Raw genomic sequence first — 14,647 nt, 5'->3', positions numbered from 1 at the left:
ATACATAGACATCTGAATTTCCTATTCTGCACTCTTGCAATATGCTATTTTATTTTAGTGGCTACTAAACATTATAAATATTATTAAATATTATCAATGTTGACTTGCTTTCAGATAATTTTTTTGTAATAGATTGCATATCCAGACAATAGGAATATTGTTTGTATTTCTGCTTACAGAATGCCATCTGCCAAAGTAGTTACCCTGTAGATCCCTTAAAGATTGGCACTGGGAAACCATTTGTGCTGTCAAAAATAAAGGAACCTACAAGGGATACAATTATGGTAAGTCTATTCATATATACATTCACTGCAGACATGAATCCAGATCTTGGAGCTGAGTACTTCTGAAAAAGATGTATAAAAACTGCTCTGAAACTGTATCATTTGGAAACTGACTTTGTTTTAATAACTTAGAAAATCTTTTCTATGTCAACTAGAGTAAAACTCAATGTGGAACTAAATTTAGATAATTTGTGGTTTAATTTAAAAAATATGTAAATAGCAGTAGCACATTTGACAGCTTAGTAAATCATTACTGTCTATTTTTCCATTGTAATTAATAAATAGAAATATTTTAAATGCTTCTTATGTCCCTTTCAGCTTCTTTAGACATCCAGTAGACCTGGCAGATTTTCCATGCAACTGTAATTGATGATTTCATTTGGAAAGGACTAGCCCTTCACATTTAGCTGAAAGAGCTACAAAGGGATTTTGATGCTGTAGTTATGTTAGCAGGTCAGGGGGAAGGTGTCCTCAGCACAGACATGCAAAGTGGAGTTTCTGGTGCCAATGAAACCATGAGAAGAGTATCTTGCCATGCTTATCATTGTCCTTCACAGAGGTGAAAAAAGTCTAGGCTAAGTGACGGTTTCCAACTTTTTACAACATAATCCTGCTATACTTACAGCTAGGAAGTAAAGCTACTCAAATTTTCACACACACATATTTCCCTGCTTGAGAGATTCAGGTGTCCCAAGATTAGAAAAACACTTCAGAAGAGCCATAACTGTGTTGGTAGAAAAACACTTGCTTTTACAAGCTGTGCCTCCCTTAGGAGTTCTGTGATGACTTTTGCTCCATAGCTGCAGCAACAGAAATTCCTCAGGGCTTGCCATCCTACAAAAACTGAGTCTATTCTAGGGCAGCACAAATATCTCAACCTTTTTTATATATTGCAGTGTCATTTTTACAAAAAAAGCTACAGTAATTAATACCAGTTTATTATTAGTGTCAAAGCAAGTGGTCTGTATATATAGTAGTTTACACGGCTTCATTTTAATGATGTGAAAAGTCTCTTCCTATTTCCTCATGGTGGTCCCTTTTAAATAGGACTGTGATACATACAGCTGTGCCTCTATTAATTGTGCCCTGGTCCCATCTGACATATATCAAGTGAATGTTTCTTTGAGAGTATGGAAACCTACCATCATAAAAGTAAGTAAATCCTGTTTGTATTCAGAAAACTTTTTGGGTTTGAGAAACTTAAGCCAATATTTCTAATGTCTATTAAAATTGTGTCTTTCAATTTCTTAAATGTCTCCTCTAGTATTTGAAGTAGTTTCTTTTGCTATTTTAAAATTTCCTTAAAACTGGGTCTCATGCACTTTCTTACCCCTAAAGTAAGTACTTATAATTTACCATGAGTTTAGAATCATGGTGAGAGGGCACCCCTTACTTATTCTGTATTGATGGTCCTTTTCTAATTGCTACTTATGCATCCACATCTAATCCAGCAGATAGAAGAAGGAGCACATATTTTTTAAGTAAGCCTTACTCTATGAAGATTTCTCAACTCTAGAAAGAATATTTTTGGTTTAAAAAAAACAGGAGAGAGTCATTAGTATTCCAGAATTAATTAATATTCTTTTGAAATCTCTGCTATCTACCCTTTAAAAGTAATATTGCTGTCTTTCAAGCAATAATGTGTGCTGGAGGTGACATACATGAGCAGTTTCACTGACTTTTATGTTTTTCAGCATCCCCCAAAGCATTAGGTTTTTCCTTCACTCCTCTCACTGCTACAAAGCTTTCTACTAAAAATACCTAACTGTAAACCATAGCAACTACTCTCTTCTTTCAGGCCAGTATTCACAGCTTAACCCTTGTTGTGAAAGCATTACTTAGGAGTGAGAACTCATCACTGATTTTGAGAAATGACCATCAAAAACTGGAGGTAAGAATGGGATCATTGATGTATTTGTTCTTCATAGAACTTTTTGTGCTATGGAATCATTCATTTTCATCCATTACTAATGAACTGATCGTTACTTTCAGTAATGCATTATCCTACTCTAAGCAGAAGTGATTTTGTATTGCAGTAGAAATGTGAGAATTAGTCAGAAAATAATACCAAAAGCCCAGTACCCTCCAATGTAGTTAGGCAAGGATAAGTACTATCTGAATTTTTTTCTGCTTGCTATAATATAAATACTTCCTGCAGCTATGTAAATTAAAAATATAATTAAAATTCTTTTCAGGAATCAATAGTGTTTGAAAATTTTTCTGAGTCAATTCAAACTGATCATACTTGGTATTTTCTTTACTATTTCCTTATTTATTCTTTCCTTCTACTTTGTAACCCAGGATATAGATTTGAAACAGGATCTTTTGTTTTTCAGAACTTTGTTATGGTTTTTGTAGATAAGAAAATATATAACATGATAATAGTGGCTTCAGATGTAAAGAGAAATGTGTAAAATTTTGTTAGAGGTATTATTCATCCTTTAACTACTCTCAATTTCAAACATTTATAGTGTTTAAACAATGGTCTTTTATGATAACTTTTACATGGAGGAGCTTATTTACTACAGTGTCCATTTTTTAAGCAGAAATCTGAGTTTTTATTGTTAATATTCCAACATTTAGAAAAGTAATATTCAATGTGAAATACATCTTGCACAAAATATTCTTGAAAATGCAAAAATCAGTGGTCCATTGTTAGCTGGTTTTGTATCTAGAAATTTCTTGTAAGTGACAGATAAAAATTCAGTCCAGGAGTAAAAACACAGCTGAGAGGCTTGCAGATAATGAGAGACAAGAAATTTCAGATTTAACTTTTTCAGGGACATAATTTCATGCTTAGTGTTCAGTTCTTCAATGTTCTTTTTAACTACAAAGTTGGTCTCTAATAAATTCTTTAGCCAATTCAAACTCCTGCATGGTCACATTTATTAAAAAGTGATTACTTGTTTCTGTTGGGTTTACACCAGATATGCCATGTTTAAAATCAAGTTAGTTTCTACACAGACTTTTACACTTAGGCTTACCTCCATCTTTCGGGGAGGCTGGCACTGAGTGAGGAAGAGGGTACTGAAGAAACTCCTTTGCTTATTCTTCCACTGCTCATTATTTCAGTCCTGTGTCCTTTAGCACAATGATCATTGACTTGTAGCAGTGCCACTCTCATAAATGAGTGCACTTATAAAAGTGCAAAGTATTGTGTAAATAATCTCCAGCCTTTCAAGCTGGAGATTATTTTCTTAATTCCCTCCTACTAATTCCTGTTGGTAAAATGAAGTGGTACCCTGGGAAATCACTGCAAATGGATTAATCGCTGCTGCTGTTTTGATATTTTGGAAGGACACATTATTTATTGCTTATGTTCTCAACACTTTGCAGACCATGATCAAGATTTCCAAAGAACACCCACCAGGTACAGTCCCCTTATGGGTTATCCTCCTGAGTATCTTCGCTGGACTCTTGATTCTTGCATTGCTTATATTTGCTCTGTGGAAGGTAAGCTGCACCTCCTTGTCTTCAGGAGCCTGAAAAAACATGCTCAAATTCTCCATCATTTCTTTCTCATAACTAGAACCTCACAGACAATAATTTTATCTAGTTGTAGATAAAGTAGTAATGTGAAATCTTGAAAAAATTACAAAATAACACTGTCTTTTTCTAATGTGGAGTGAGTGGTGCTTCCTGATTCAAACTTATATTGCCATTATGTTAGGGAAAGAAAAAAAAGAATATATTTTAGTATGAGTAAGGGTTTCTTAAGGAATTTTTCTATCAGCTTTGGCTGTGACCTCCGCCAGCTAGGTTTTTTTCTGTTGTGCAAGAGATGCTAGGCCCCGTGGTGTAAGTCTTGCCACAAGTGGGCACTCTTCTCCAGGCTAAATATTTTGCTCAAAATTAAGTTAGAAGGTTACAGCTTAAAAATTTCTACATGCATATTCTCTTGAAAATGTTTACATTATAAAATAAAATATTATTTATTCAACTGATTACTATTAAGCACTTTAATCCTTGACAATATGTGAGCAAAGCAATGATTCAGCACTCTACTATATATTAACGGTACTTAGTTTTTCTATTCCAGGAAAAACAGTGACGTGATTCATTAACTTTGTATAGCAGGGCAAGTATTAAAATAGTAATAAGAACCAACACATGAATGTAGCCCATATGGTTTATATGGTTTGAGCAATTCTTAGTAACTTTTTTTCCTTTTTGCAGGCTGGATTTTTCAAAAGGCCATTAAAGAAGAAAATGGAGAAATAAAAAAAAAAGAAAATAAAAAAAAAACAGAGAAAATTTTGCTCAGGTCTGCCTCCAAAATATTACTGTAAAATTATGAACTTATATGCGGTGGTTACAATGCTTTCCAAATGCTGGTGCATGATAAAAAAACCAAGAAGCAGAAAAACAAGAAGAAAATCAAGAACACATGCAAAGAAATTATGCAAAAAAAGAATTAACAGCCTTGCAGCATTTTTTGATCTTCAAGAATATACCTTTAAGCATTGTTCATTTTTGGAGAATAACTGAGTTGAAAGATTCTAACATTTTTTGAATACGGAAAGTTTGTAATCATATTTTTATATACCTATGTATGTTGAATCATTTTTATTCCAAATTACACAACAGGTCAGCTCATATGTAGCAATCCCAGTCTTTTTTATCACCTTATGATCTTCAAAAGGAAAATGCATACTTTTCAAAATTCTCTCCTAATGTCGGTTCTGTGGAAGCAGATTCTCAATTCACAAGGCAGAACATGTAAACTTTGACAATGCACCAAATCCTCTGTGATAGCTGATGCAATGGCAACTCAGAAGACAGAAACATCTCCAAAATATTGGGTGAAAATTAATGAAATACCATGGATTTCTCTTTCTGCTCATTTTAGCACATCCAGCTGAATGAAGGATACTCCAAGAAAGAGACTTTTATGGTCAAGGACCATAAAGGGTTGATCCATCAAACCACATAACTGTTTAAACTTGAAATATATTTTTGGCAGGCCTAAAAACATGCAAATCATTCAAGCCCATCTGATTGCACACTGTACTCAAATAAGCAGGGGCATAATTTTATCTGCAAATTGAAATGTCCATATTTATGCAGAAAATGTTTAGAGGCATCCTGAAAGTTTGACTCTTGCTGTATATCTTGGAGTAGCCAGCAGGGTGCTTCATAAACTGTCACTGTAAATTTCTTGTGTAGCTATTTAATCCAATGAATTTAAAGTGTACAAAATTAAAATTATCAAAAGAGCACAGATAGGAAATTCAGCACTGGCAAGCTTCTTCTAGTATTATAAGTCACAGCTCATCTTTACTACTTAGGAATTTAAGAAGTGACGAAGAATTTGCATACTAAATAAGCACTTAAAAATGATGTTTATTTTGTGTCAAAGATTAAAAGTTTATATGAGAATACACTGAAATGTAGATAGCAAAAGGTTTCTTTGGGAATTTTTTTTTCTTTCTATTTAGATCATTCAGTTTCTTCCTTTCTTTCATGCACTTGTCTTCCTCCCTTGAGGATCTCTCCTTGAGGCTCATGGCTGTGCCATGACCTTGAGCGCTTCCTGTGTTTCTTGGAGCCACATGAAATTAACAGGAGAAAAAGGATGCATGCTGGCAAACTGTAATGCTGCCTCAGCATGACTCAGTATTGATTGTCAGTAGATCAGAAAATGCTGAGGAGGTGTTCTAAGTTCTGTAAGACATATTTGTTGGCAGAAAAGCTTTGCCTTGCTAAGGAAGCCAGGAAAATTTGTTCCTCCTCTTGGGACAAATAGCACTGAGGGGAAAAAAAAAAAAAAAAAAAAAAAAAAGAAGCAGTTTTCCAAAAGGTTTTTGCTTATCACTGTCTTTATAGTAATAGCTTAAAAAAGAGTAAAAAATTTTACAAACACTTATTTTTCAAGAAGAGAATATAGATTGGGGTGGACATGCTGACAAGTAAAACTCTCAAAGTGTGCCAGAAGGTGTTTCATTGCTTGAAAGGTGTTGTCCCTTTTCAGAACCTTTTATTTAGTTCCTAAGTTAGAGAAAGTGGTTATTGGGAAAGGCTAGTTTATGTGAACACAACAAGTGGGATTGAGTTTGAAAGTGCTGGCAGTTTCTCATGAGTCTGTGGGAAAGGTGGTTATTTCAGAGCAGCAGTCTGCTGAAGGTAGCAGAATGAGTCAGAGGAGAGGGCAGAGCCCTCCGTGGGAACACTGTGGGTGGTTGTGCTTTGCAGAGCCTGGGAGATCTGCTGAGGCAGTGGGACGTGGCTGCTGTGCTCATCTGGACAGCTGGAAGAGCCCCCTGCCTGAAAGGGCTCTGAGCACAGAACACATGAATGGAAGCAAAAAAGTGGCATAGGGGAATTGTGGATAGAAACCCTGCTTCTTTCATTGTGAAAGAAACCAAAAATCTATTTGTTGAACTGTGAAGATAAATTAATATAGCAGTGATTTCAGTTCCATGTAAGATGTAGGTTTTACTTTAGGAAAATGTATTATTTTGCCCATTTTTTGAAAGAATTAAATAGCACCTGTCGTCATAGCATTTGAACACGTTGGCATTGTAATTTTTTTTTTTCACAGAATCTCTGAAAAGGCATAGCAGTGTTGTTAAGCTCTAATAAGTTTGTAAAGGAACACAATTTTGAAGGAATTGTGACTCACCTATGCACACGTAGGAAATCTATGGTAGATGAGGAAATACTTGTATTTATTATTATTCATTCCATTTGTTAACAATGAGGTCATTTTTCCTGGCTTCATGAAATTACTCACAAGTTGTGTAAGACACACGTAATTCTTAGGCAGCGTACTTTTAAGTCTTTCACTATTTAGTTATGATAAGCTGTTAACCAGAGCTTTTCATTTTTCCCGTGACATTTCATATCTTATTTTAAAGCATCAGCCTAACTGAAATATACATGTCAAGAACAGTCTATTTCCCTAGATGAAGACTATGCAAAAATAAATCAATAGTATTTATCAATGTAGAGTATGTTTAAGATCAGTGTTTCATTTTAGACTTTCTTTGCACTGTAAAAACAGTAATAAGCTTTGTATAACCACACTGCTTTTCTCTTTCATGATGCTTTCTCTTTTTTGCACATTTGTCCTATTATCATGTTTTCAATTATAATATCTATTTAAAAGATAAGTATACATACATACATACAAGTATGTCAAGGGGATAGCACTATAGCACATTATTCTTACACGATTCTTAGCCATTAGTAAACCTGTTATTTTATCCATACTAGCCTTTCCACACAGCACTGGAAGAGCAGTATTTTACTGCTTTTCATGATATACAACAGAAAAACCTACTGAAAGCAATATTGCAAGCATCAGGAACATCTCACTTAAATTTGGCAGGCACTAAAGGTACCCAAACCTAATTTTACAGCATGTAACCAGTTTTATTCCTAAAAATAGACACAAGAGGGTTGTAATGTGATTATAATAACTATGAAGATAAATATTTTTTATTGAAGCAAATTTCTGTAAAAATTAATAATAAATTGGGTGTGTAAATAGAAATTAGGCAACTAAAGGATTCTGGCCCACCCAGCTCAGTTCCTAACTTCAGCACTGAAGTAGGTAACTTAATGGAAATGGACATGTTACTTTTCTATAGGGCTGGGATTCTCTGCACTCTCCTGCCTCAATATCAGGTTGTTCTAGAGGTTGCTGATCCCATACATGATTTTAGAAGTCTTAGGAAACAGCATCTCCATTGGAGCAATCTTGAGCAGCTGTTTGTGCTCTGTGGGCAGTTCCTTTGCTTGTCTGGTTTCACTTTAAGTCATTACTGTGAGCCATTACTACAGACACAACCCACATACCCTGACCCCTTACCTGAGCCCTTTAGTACATATCCTGTGCTGAATCATTTTGAGTATTGTGTTCCTCTTCTTCAGAGCTTGAGTCAGGGGAATCCACCCTAAACTGAATCCAAGGGTTTTCATCTCACCTGACATCAAAAGGCTGGAGTTAGGGTCATATTCATCTAATGAATTCTGCATAACCTAATTGGTTAATTTCTTCAATTGCCTGTTGTATAGATGATGACCCATTCAAAAATAGAGGCAGATAAGATAATCAGAATCTACTGCTCTTAACTATACCACTTAACAGGAATAAACGGGGATTTACATACTTTTTAAGAAAACCACAACATTCTGCACAGCATTTCTTTTTCCTGTATAAGTATTCCATGTGCTTTATTGATTAAAAAAGAAATTAAGAGTTTAACAAGTCTCCTGTGTAGTTTGTTTACTTGTTATTGATATAAGAATACTATTAACTCATCTCAGCACCTAAAAACAGATTCATCTGCCTGTCAATAGAAAGGCATTGTAGAAACAAGCACTCTTGCACAGCATAACATCCAGGAAAGCTTGATGCGGTCAAGCTGTCAGAAATACATTGTCATTAGTTTCATGGACTTTGTGCTTATATCCATGTTTGAAAGCTTTTTAGAAGATCATATGACTTCCTGGCATAGAGTTGTTTCCATGACACTAAATAAAAGTTGAAAGACACATTCATTTGTTCATCTAACCATTCTTCCTGTCCAGAGATTCCTCTTACAATTTATTCCTGTAACCCAAATAGTTTATGGTCTTGCATAATTATACATGATTCTCATTAATGTCCTCAGACCTAGTAAATGTTTGTATCAAAACTTCCTAGAAGACAAAGATTATACATTTTATATCACCATTAACTTTTAGAAAACATTACAAAATATGTAATAACTGTTCTCTCATCGAAGACTGCTTTGATGCTGAATCACAGTTCTCTAACAGCAACATCCTGTCTAGTCATGGGGGAGTGCTTACCAAATTAACTACTCTGTATGTATCTGATCATTAAGAGTTTGCTGGACCTTGCCCAATGGGAGCATTTCAATGAAAATCAAGGGGGGGGGGGGGGGATCCATTTCTAGTTTTGGTTGGTTGGTTGGTCTAAATTACTTTTCAGTGGAATTAATGAATAACCAGAATCATTTCCTCACAACAAGAACTGTAATGAGATGTGTGATTTTCACAGAATTGGATTATAATTCATTGTGTTTATCAGAAGCAGGACTTAGCACTTCACAGTTCAGAGATAATATAATTTCATGCAGTGGGTGTGGTTTGAGCCCTGTAACAATAGAGAGTCGTACAGATTAAAGTGCTGATGAAGTTTTAGTAACAAATGGCTGATACCACAATTTAGACAGCACAATTGGATTCTGCTTTAAAAAGTGGGAGATAAAATGAGCTATCATCTGTGAAATCATGCTTTAGTTAGAAAGACTGAGGGCTGACACTTCAGAGATATTTGTTCATTCAGTTTAAAAAAAATTGAGTGAAAGACCTTAAAAGGCAGATTTTGATTCTGACTCTAGCACAATGGTGTAATAGAGCTACTTACTGCTTTTCCCTGCTTGCTCTTACCCTTCTGCCCTTCTTCTTTTCTCAGTTTCTGAGCATTCTCAGAAAGGACAGACATTCCTCAAGGGCTCACTGAATGTTGCATCTCCTGGGGATTTTCAAAGACATGAGATAGGGAGCAGAAGTATTCAAAGTAGATTGACTTACAGATCCAGCAAGCCAGCTGTCTTGGCAAACTGTCCATCCCCTTCATCCACTCTTTCACTTTTCAGTGGTAGTGAAATCACACTTCTTGGTTATGGTTCAGTTTGATTTGATATTGGAAGTTAATACTTATTGCAAAGCTTCGCCTATCTAGTTCAGTATTACCTATGGTCCTTAAGATTTATTCATGTTCCGGGTATTGTTATTCTTCCTGGGATAAAGGAATAGAATCTCTTTCTCTAGTGAAAGTTTCTTCACATTATTTTCCATTACAACATATTTTCACTCGATCAGAATCATTAAGATGAAAAACAGAGGATATCCTCAGTTTTCCCTGAAGAGTGTTCAAAGTACAGCAATTCTGTGACAGTAGACATAGTCTGAGAAATGTAAATTACTTTCTATCATTTTGGAGAACAGACCAAGAAATCTTTGTCATTTTTCTTTTCTAATGGTCCAAACTAATAGCCACTAATAGCTCACTTTATAGATGTCAGCTCATAAAATCCCAGTGACAGAAGCCTATTACTCCAACCTCAGCCATTTTTCACTGTGCCAGAATAGATGCTGTGGCATCTCAAAACCTTTAGGGTTCAGGTAAAACTTCCAATGACCCTGTTAGTCAGAAAAAAAAAAAAAAAAAAAAAAAAAAAAAAAAAAAAAAAAAAAAAAAGAGCTCTGGTGAGGAAGGTTTTGAAAATCTTAGGAATCTCAGAAACTACTGAATTGCTTTTTGCTGTTAATTTGGAGCAAGTACCAAAGTTAACTCAGTGTCCTGGCTCCCATGTGTCATGAATTCCCAGTGTTTGGAAAATTGCCTATAGAACCCAGCCAACAAATATTAGAGAAAAACATATGCTTCATAACATTCTGCTACAACATAGTTAACAATCATAGAATTGTTAAGTTTGGAAAAGCCCTCCAAATCATCAAGTTCACCCTTTGACAATACAGTATCAAGCAAGCCACGGCACAAATTGCCATGTCCAGTCATTTCTTGAGCACCACCAGGGATAGTGATTCTACTATCACCTGGGTAGCCCACTGCAATGCTTAACCACCCATTCTGTGAAAAAATTGTCCCTGATTTCTAATCTAAGTCTCCTCTGGAGAAGCTTGAACTTACATCCTCTTATCCTCTCACTGGTTTCCTGGGAAAAGAGATGGACACCCACCTGGCCACAGCCTCCTTTCAGGCAGCTGTAGAGAGTGATAAGGTCCCCCCTGAGCCTCCTTTTCTCCAGGACAAACACCCCCAGCTCCCTCAGCTGCTCCTCACAGCACTTGTGCCCCAGACCCTGCCCCAGCTCCATTGCCCTTCTCTGGACTCTCTCCAGCCCCTCAGGGCCTTTCCTGCAGTGAGGGCCCAGCCCTGGACACAGCACTGGAGGTGTGGCCTCAGCAGGGCCCAGCACAGGGGGACAATCCCTGCCCTGGCCCTGCTGGCCACAGCATTGCTGATCCAGGCCAGGATGCCATTGGCCTTCTTGGCCACCTGGGCACAGCCTGGCTCATGTTCAGCTGCTGTCACAGCACCCCCAGGTCCTTTCCAGCCACTCTGCCCCAGCCTGTGGAGCTGCCTGGGGCTGTCGTGACCCAAGGGCAGGATCTGGCACTGGGCCTTGTTGAACCTCACACCCTTGTCCTCAGCCATGATCCAGCCTGCCCACATCCCTCTGCAGAGCTTTCCTGCCCTCCAGCAGATCAGCACTTCTGCCCAACTTGGCATAGACTCTGGATTTAGTAAGGGTATAGTCAATCTCCTCATTCAAATCTTTAAGATATTGATCAGGATAATAAACATATTGAACAGCACTTGCCTAACAGTGAGACTTGTGGAAGCCCAAAAATAACTGGCCACCAGCTGGATGCAGCACCATTCACCACCACTCTCTGGGCCCATCCAGCCAGTTCCTAACCCAGCAAAGATGCTCCTGTCCAAGCCCCTTTTCCAGGGCAATGCTGTGGGAGACACTGTCAAAGGCTCTACTGAATTCCAGGTAGACAACATCAACAGCCTTTCCCTCATCCATCAGGTGTGTCACCTGGCCATCAAAGAAGATCAGGCAGGTTTTGCCTTTCCTAAACCTGTGATGGCTGGGTGTTATCCCTCTGATCCCTACAGGCTGTCCTGTAAATGCTGTGTGATTGCACTCAGGAAGATCTATTCCATAGCCTTCCCTGGGACCAAAGTCAGGCTGACAAACCTGTAGTTTCACATATCTTCCTTCCAGCCCTTCCTGTACATGGGAATCACAATGGCCAACCTCCAATCACCTGTGGACCTCCCCAGGTAGCTAGGACTGACAGTAAGTGGTGAAGAATGTCTTGGCTAACTCTTCTGACAGTTCCCTCAGTACCCTTGGGTGGGTCCCTTCTGGTCCCATTGTCTGAGTGGCACAGCAGGTCACTGACTACTTCCTCCTGGATTGCAGGGGTGTGTTCTGCTCCCCATCCCTGTCAAGCAGCTGAGGGGCTGCTTGCCCTGATGATTACTGGTCTTACAGTTAAAGACTGAAGCAAAGAAAGCATTAAGGACATCAACCTTTTCCTCATCTTTCAAACAATATTTCCCCCATTGAGTTCAATAAAGAATGAAGTTTTTCCTTCATCTTCCTTTTGTTATTAATATTTTTATAATGTATTCCTTACCAGCTTGCAAAAATCTTATTAATTTTCAAAGAAAATTTGTCCTGGGAGGAACCAACAGGCCAGCCCTCAAAAACTGGAATAAAATCTGAAAGTGCTTTGCATGAAGGGCTGGTGGGATGGTCATGGAAGAGATGCCATGTGCTAAGAGAGGACATGCCCCTTCTGAGGTTTGGTGGCACATGACTGAAACGGTGCCATTAGGCCATCTGCAAAGGTGTGCATGTTCTGTAGATTTTATTTGGTCACTAGTGCTATTTCCCCAGCTCTCAGTACTGCTGAGATCAATGACCTTGATAAGTGGCTAGGGGCACTCAGTTTGCAGGTGACACCGGTTTGGGTGGGATTGTTGATCTGCTGGAGGGTAGGAAAGGCTCTGCAGAGGGATCTGGGCAGGCTGGGTCATGGCTGAGGCCAGTGGTGTGAGGTTCAACAAGGCCCAGTGCCAGGTCCTGCCCTTGGGTCACAACAGCCCCAGGCAGTGCCACAGGCTGGGGCAGAGTGGCTGGAAAGGACCTGGGGGTGCTGGTGACAGGAGCTGAACATGAGCCAGGCTGTGCCCAGGTGGCCAAGAAGGCCAATGGCATCCTGGCCTGGATCAGCAATGCTGTGGCCAGCAGGGCCAGGGCAGGGATTGTCCCCCTGTGCTGGGCCCTGCTGAGGCCACACCTCCAGTGCTGTGTCCAGGGCTGGGCCCTCAGTGCAGGAAAGGCCCTGAGGGGCTGGAGAGAGTCCAGAGAAGGGCAATGGAGCTGGGGCAGGGTCTGGGGCACAAGTGCTGTGAGGAGCAGCTGAGGGAGCTGGGGGTGTTTGTCCTGGAGAAAAGGAGGCTTAGGGGGGACCTCATCACTCCCTGCAAGGAGACTGTGGCTGGAAGGGCGTCGACCTCTTCTGCCATTCAAGCAGTGAGAGGATGAGAGGACATAAGCTCAAGCTGCACCAGGAGAGGTTGAAATTGGACATCAGGAGGTATTTTGTCACAGAAAGGGTGATTAGACATTGGAATAGGCTTGGTGATCTCAGAATTCTTTTCCAATTTAATTAATTCTGTGATAATGGGAATGCTTTTTTAGAGTCTACTAGACAACACGTGATCATATTACCACATTTTTCCACCCCCTTTGTGATGTTTCATCTTTAACTCAAGGTTTGTATCTAATCCTATAAAATGTAGCAAATAACTAGGAAAGAATAGTTCCAGTTCAGCAGTTACAGATATACTAAACAGTTTCTTTTATATTCAATATTACTTTTCATTAGCTTCACACATCCAAATTGCAAACAATCTTAGAAGGAAAAAAGAGGCAAAACAAATCCATTACAAAATAATGCAGTAAGACTAAAATATTTCCCACATAATTAGTTAAATTTCAGAGGGATTCAGTGGAAATTAAGGGAGTCGGGTTTGCTAAAAAATATCTACCAAATTCTTGAGCAACTTTGATGGCAGGCAAATAAAAAGGAATAATTTATAGATCTTAATTCGGAAAAAAACCAAACAATTATGAACTTTTCAAAACAAAAATGATCAGAAACAAACAAAGGCATATTCTAAGGAAAGAGAGGCTCCTGCCTTTTCATCCAGTACTTCTAAATCTGTCTGATAAATATTTTAAAGATAAACACTATTTGTAAGAGTTTATGTGGTTATTGGAGCTGTATCAAGATTAAATGCTTTGGTAATTGGAGTAGCACAACAACTTCTCCAGAGACCCTGAAATTACATAGCTTGTGTTAGTGGGCTGTGCTGCAGGACTTCACTTTTGAGATCACAGGTGAATGGAACACTTCTCCACTGGCTTCACTACATCCCATTCATATTATTTCCCCATGACAGATTTAAGCTTTTCTTACCTGAAAAAAGAATTGGTAAAACTATGTATTTTTTATATACATATATATTCTGTGCTGGGTAGAACACAGTTCAGTCAATACATCAAGAGACAGATAAGTGTATGCTGGTGTTCCAGAGCAGGAATTCCAGAGTGGTGCTGTACAGCAAGACCAAGACTGGAAAGTTCCTCTGTAGCACTTTGAAATGATTGAACCAAAGGTGCAAAAAGCATTAAAAATGTGTGGTTTGCACATTAGCATAGCAAAGTGCTGGTTTGTCCTCTGCTTATTCCCTACATGATACCTAAAATGCCATTAGTGTATTTTTGACCTTTTCC

At 38.3% G+C, this 14,647-nt stretch overlaps 2 protein-coding genes across 4 annotated transcripts in view; one reads left to right on the top strand and one right to left on the bottom strand.

Moving 5' to 3' along the window:
- ITGA1 (integrin subunit alpha 1) overlaps positions 1–4,513 on the top strand; it is a 68,699-nt gene extending 64,186 nt beyond the window's left edge. For 2 of the 3 annotated variants that reach the window (XR_008483407.1, XR_008483401.1), the window contains exon 27: positions 180–247. Coding sequence is in view for 1 of the 3 variants with exons in the window: in XM_054283129.1 (XP_054139104.1) it covers positions 180–284; positions 1,332–1,436; positions 2,083–2,175; positions 3,621–3,737; positions 4,461–4,505 (465 nt within the window). In the remaining 2 variants the exon portion in view is untranslated. Of the gene's footprint in view, positions 1–179; positions 285–1,331; positions 1,437–2,082; positions 2,176–3,620; positions 3,738–4,460 lie in introns of those variants that run through there. The other variant, XM_054283129.1, reaches the window with a different exon arrangement.
- MOCS2 (molybdenum cofactor synthesis 2) overlaps positions 1–14,647 on the bottom strand; it is a 119,845-nt gene that overhangs the window by 20,187 nt on the left and 85,011 nt on the right. The gene's annotated exons all lie outside the window — the stretch shown is intronic.

The sequence above is a fragment of the Melozone crissalis genome, unplaced genomic scaffold, assembly GCF_028551555.1.
Source record: "Melozone crissalis strain CALT ecotype California unplaced genomic scaffold, PUWL_Pcris_2 ptg000005l_1, whole genome shotgun sequence".
Taxonomy (NCBI): Eukaryota; Metazoa; Chordata; class Aves; order Passeriformes; family Passerellidae; genus Melozone; species Melozone crissalis.
This window is presented reverse-complemented; position numbering and strand designations above follow the sequence as displayed.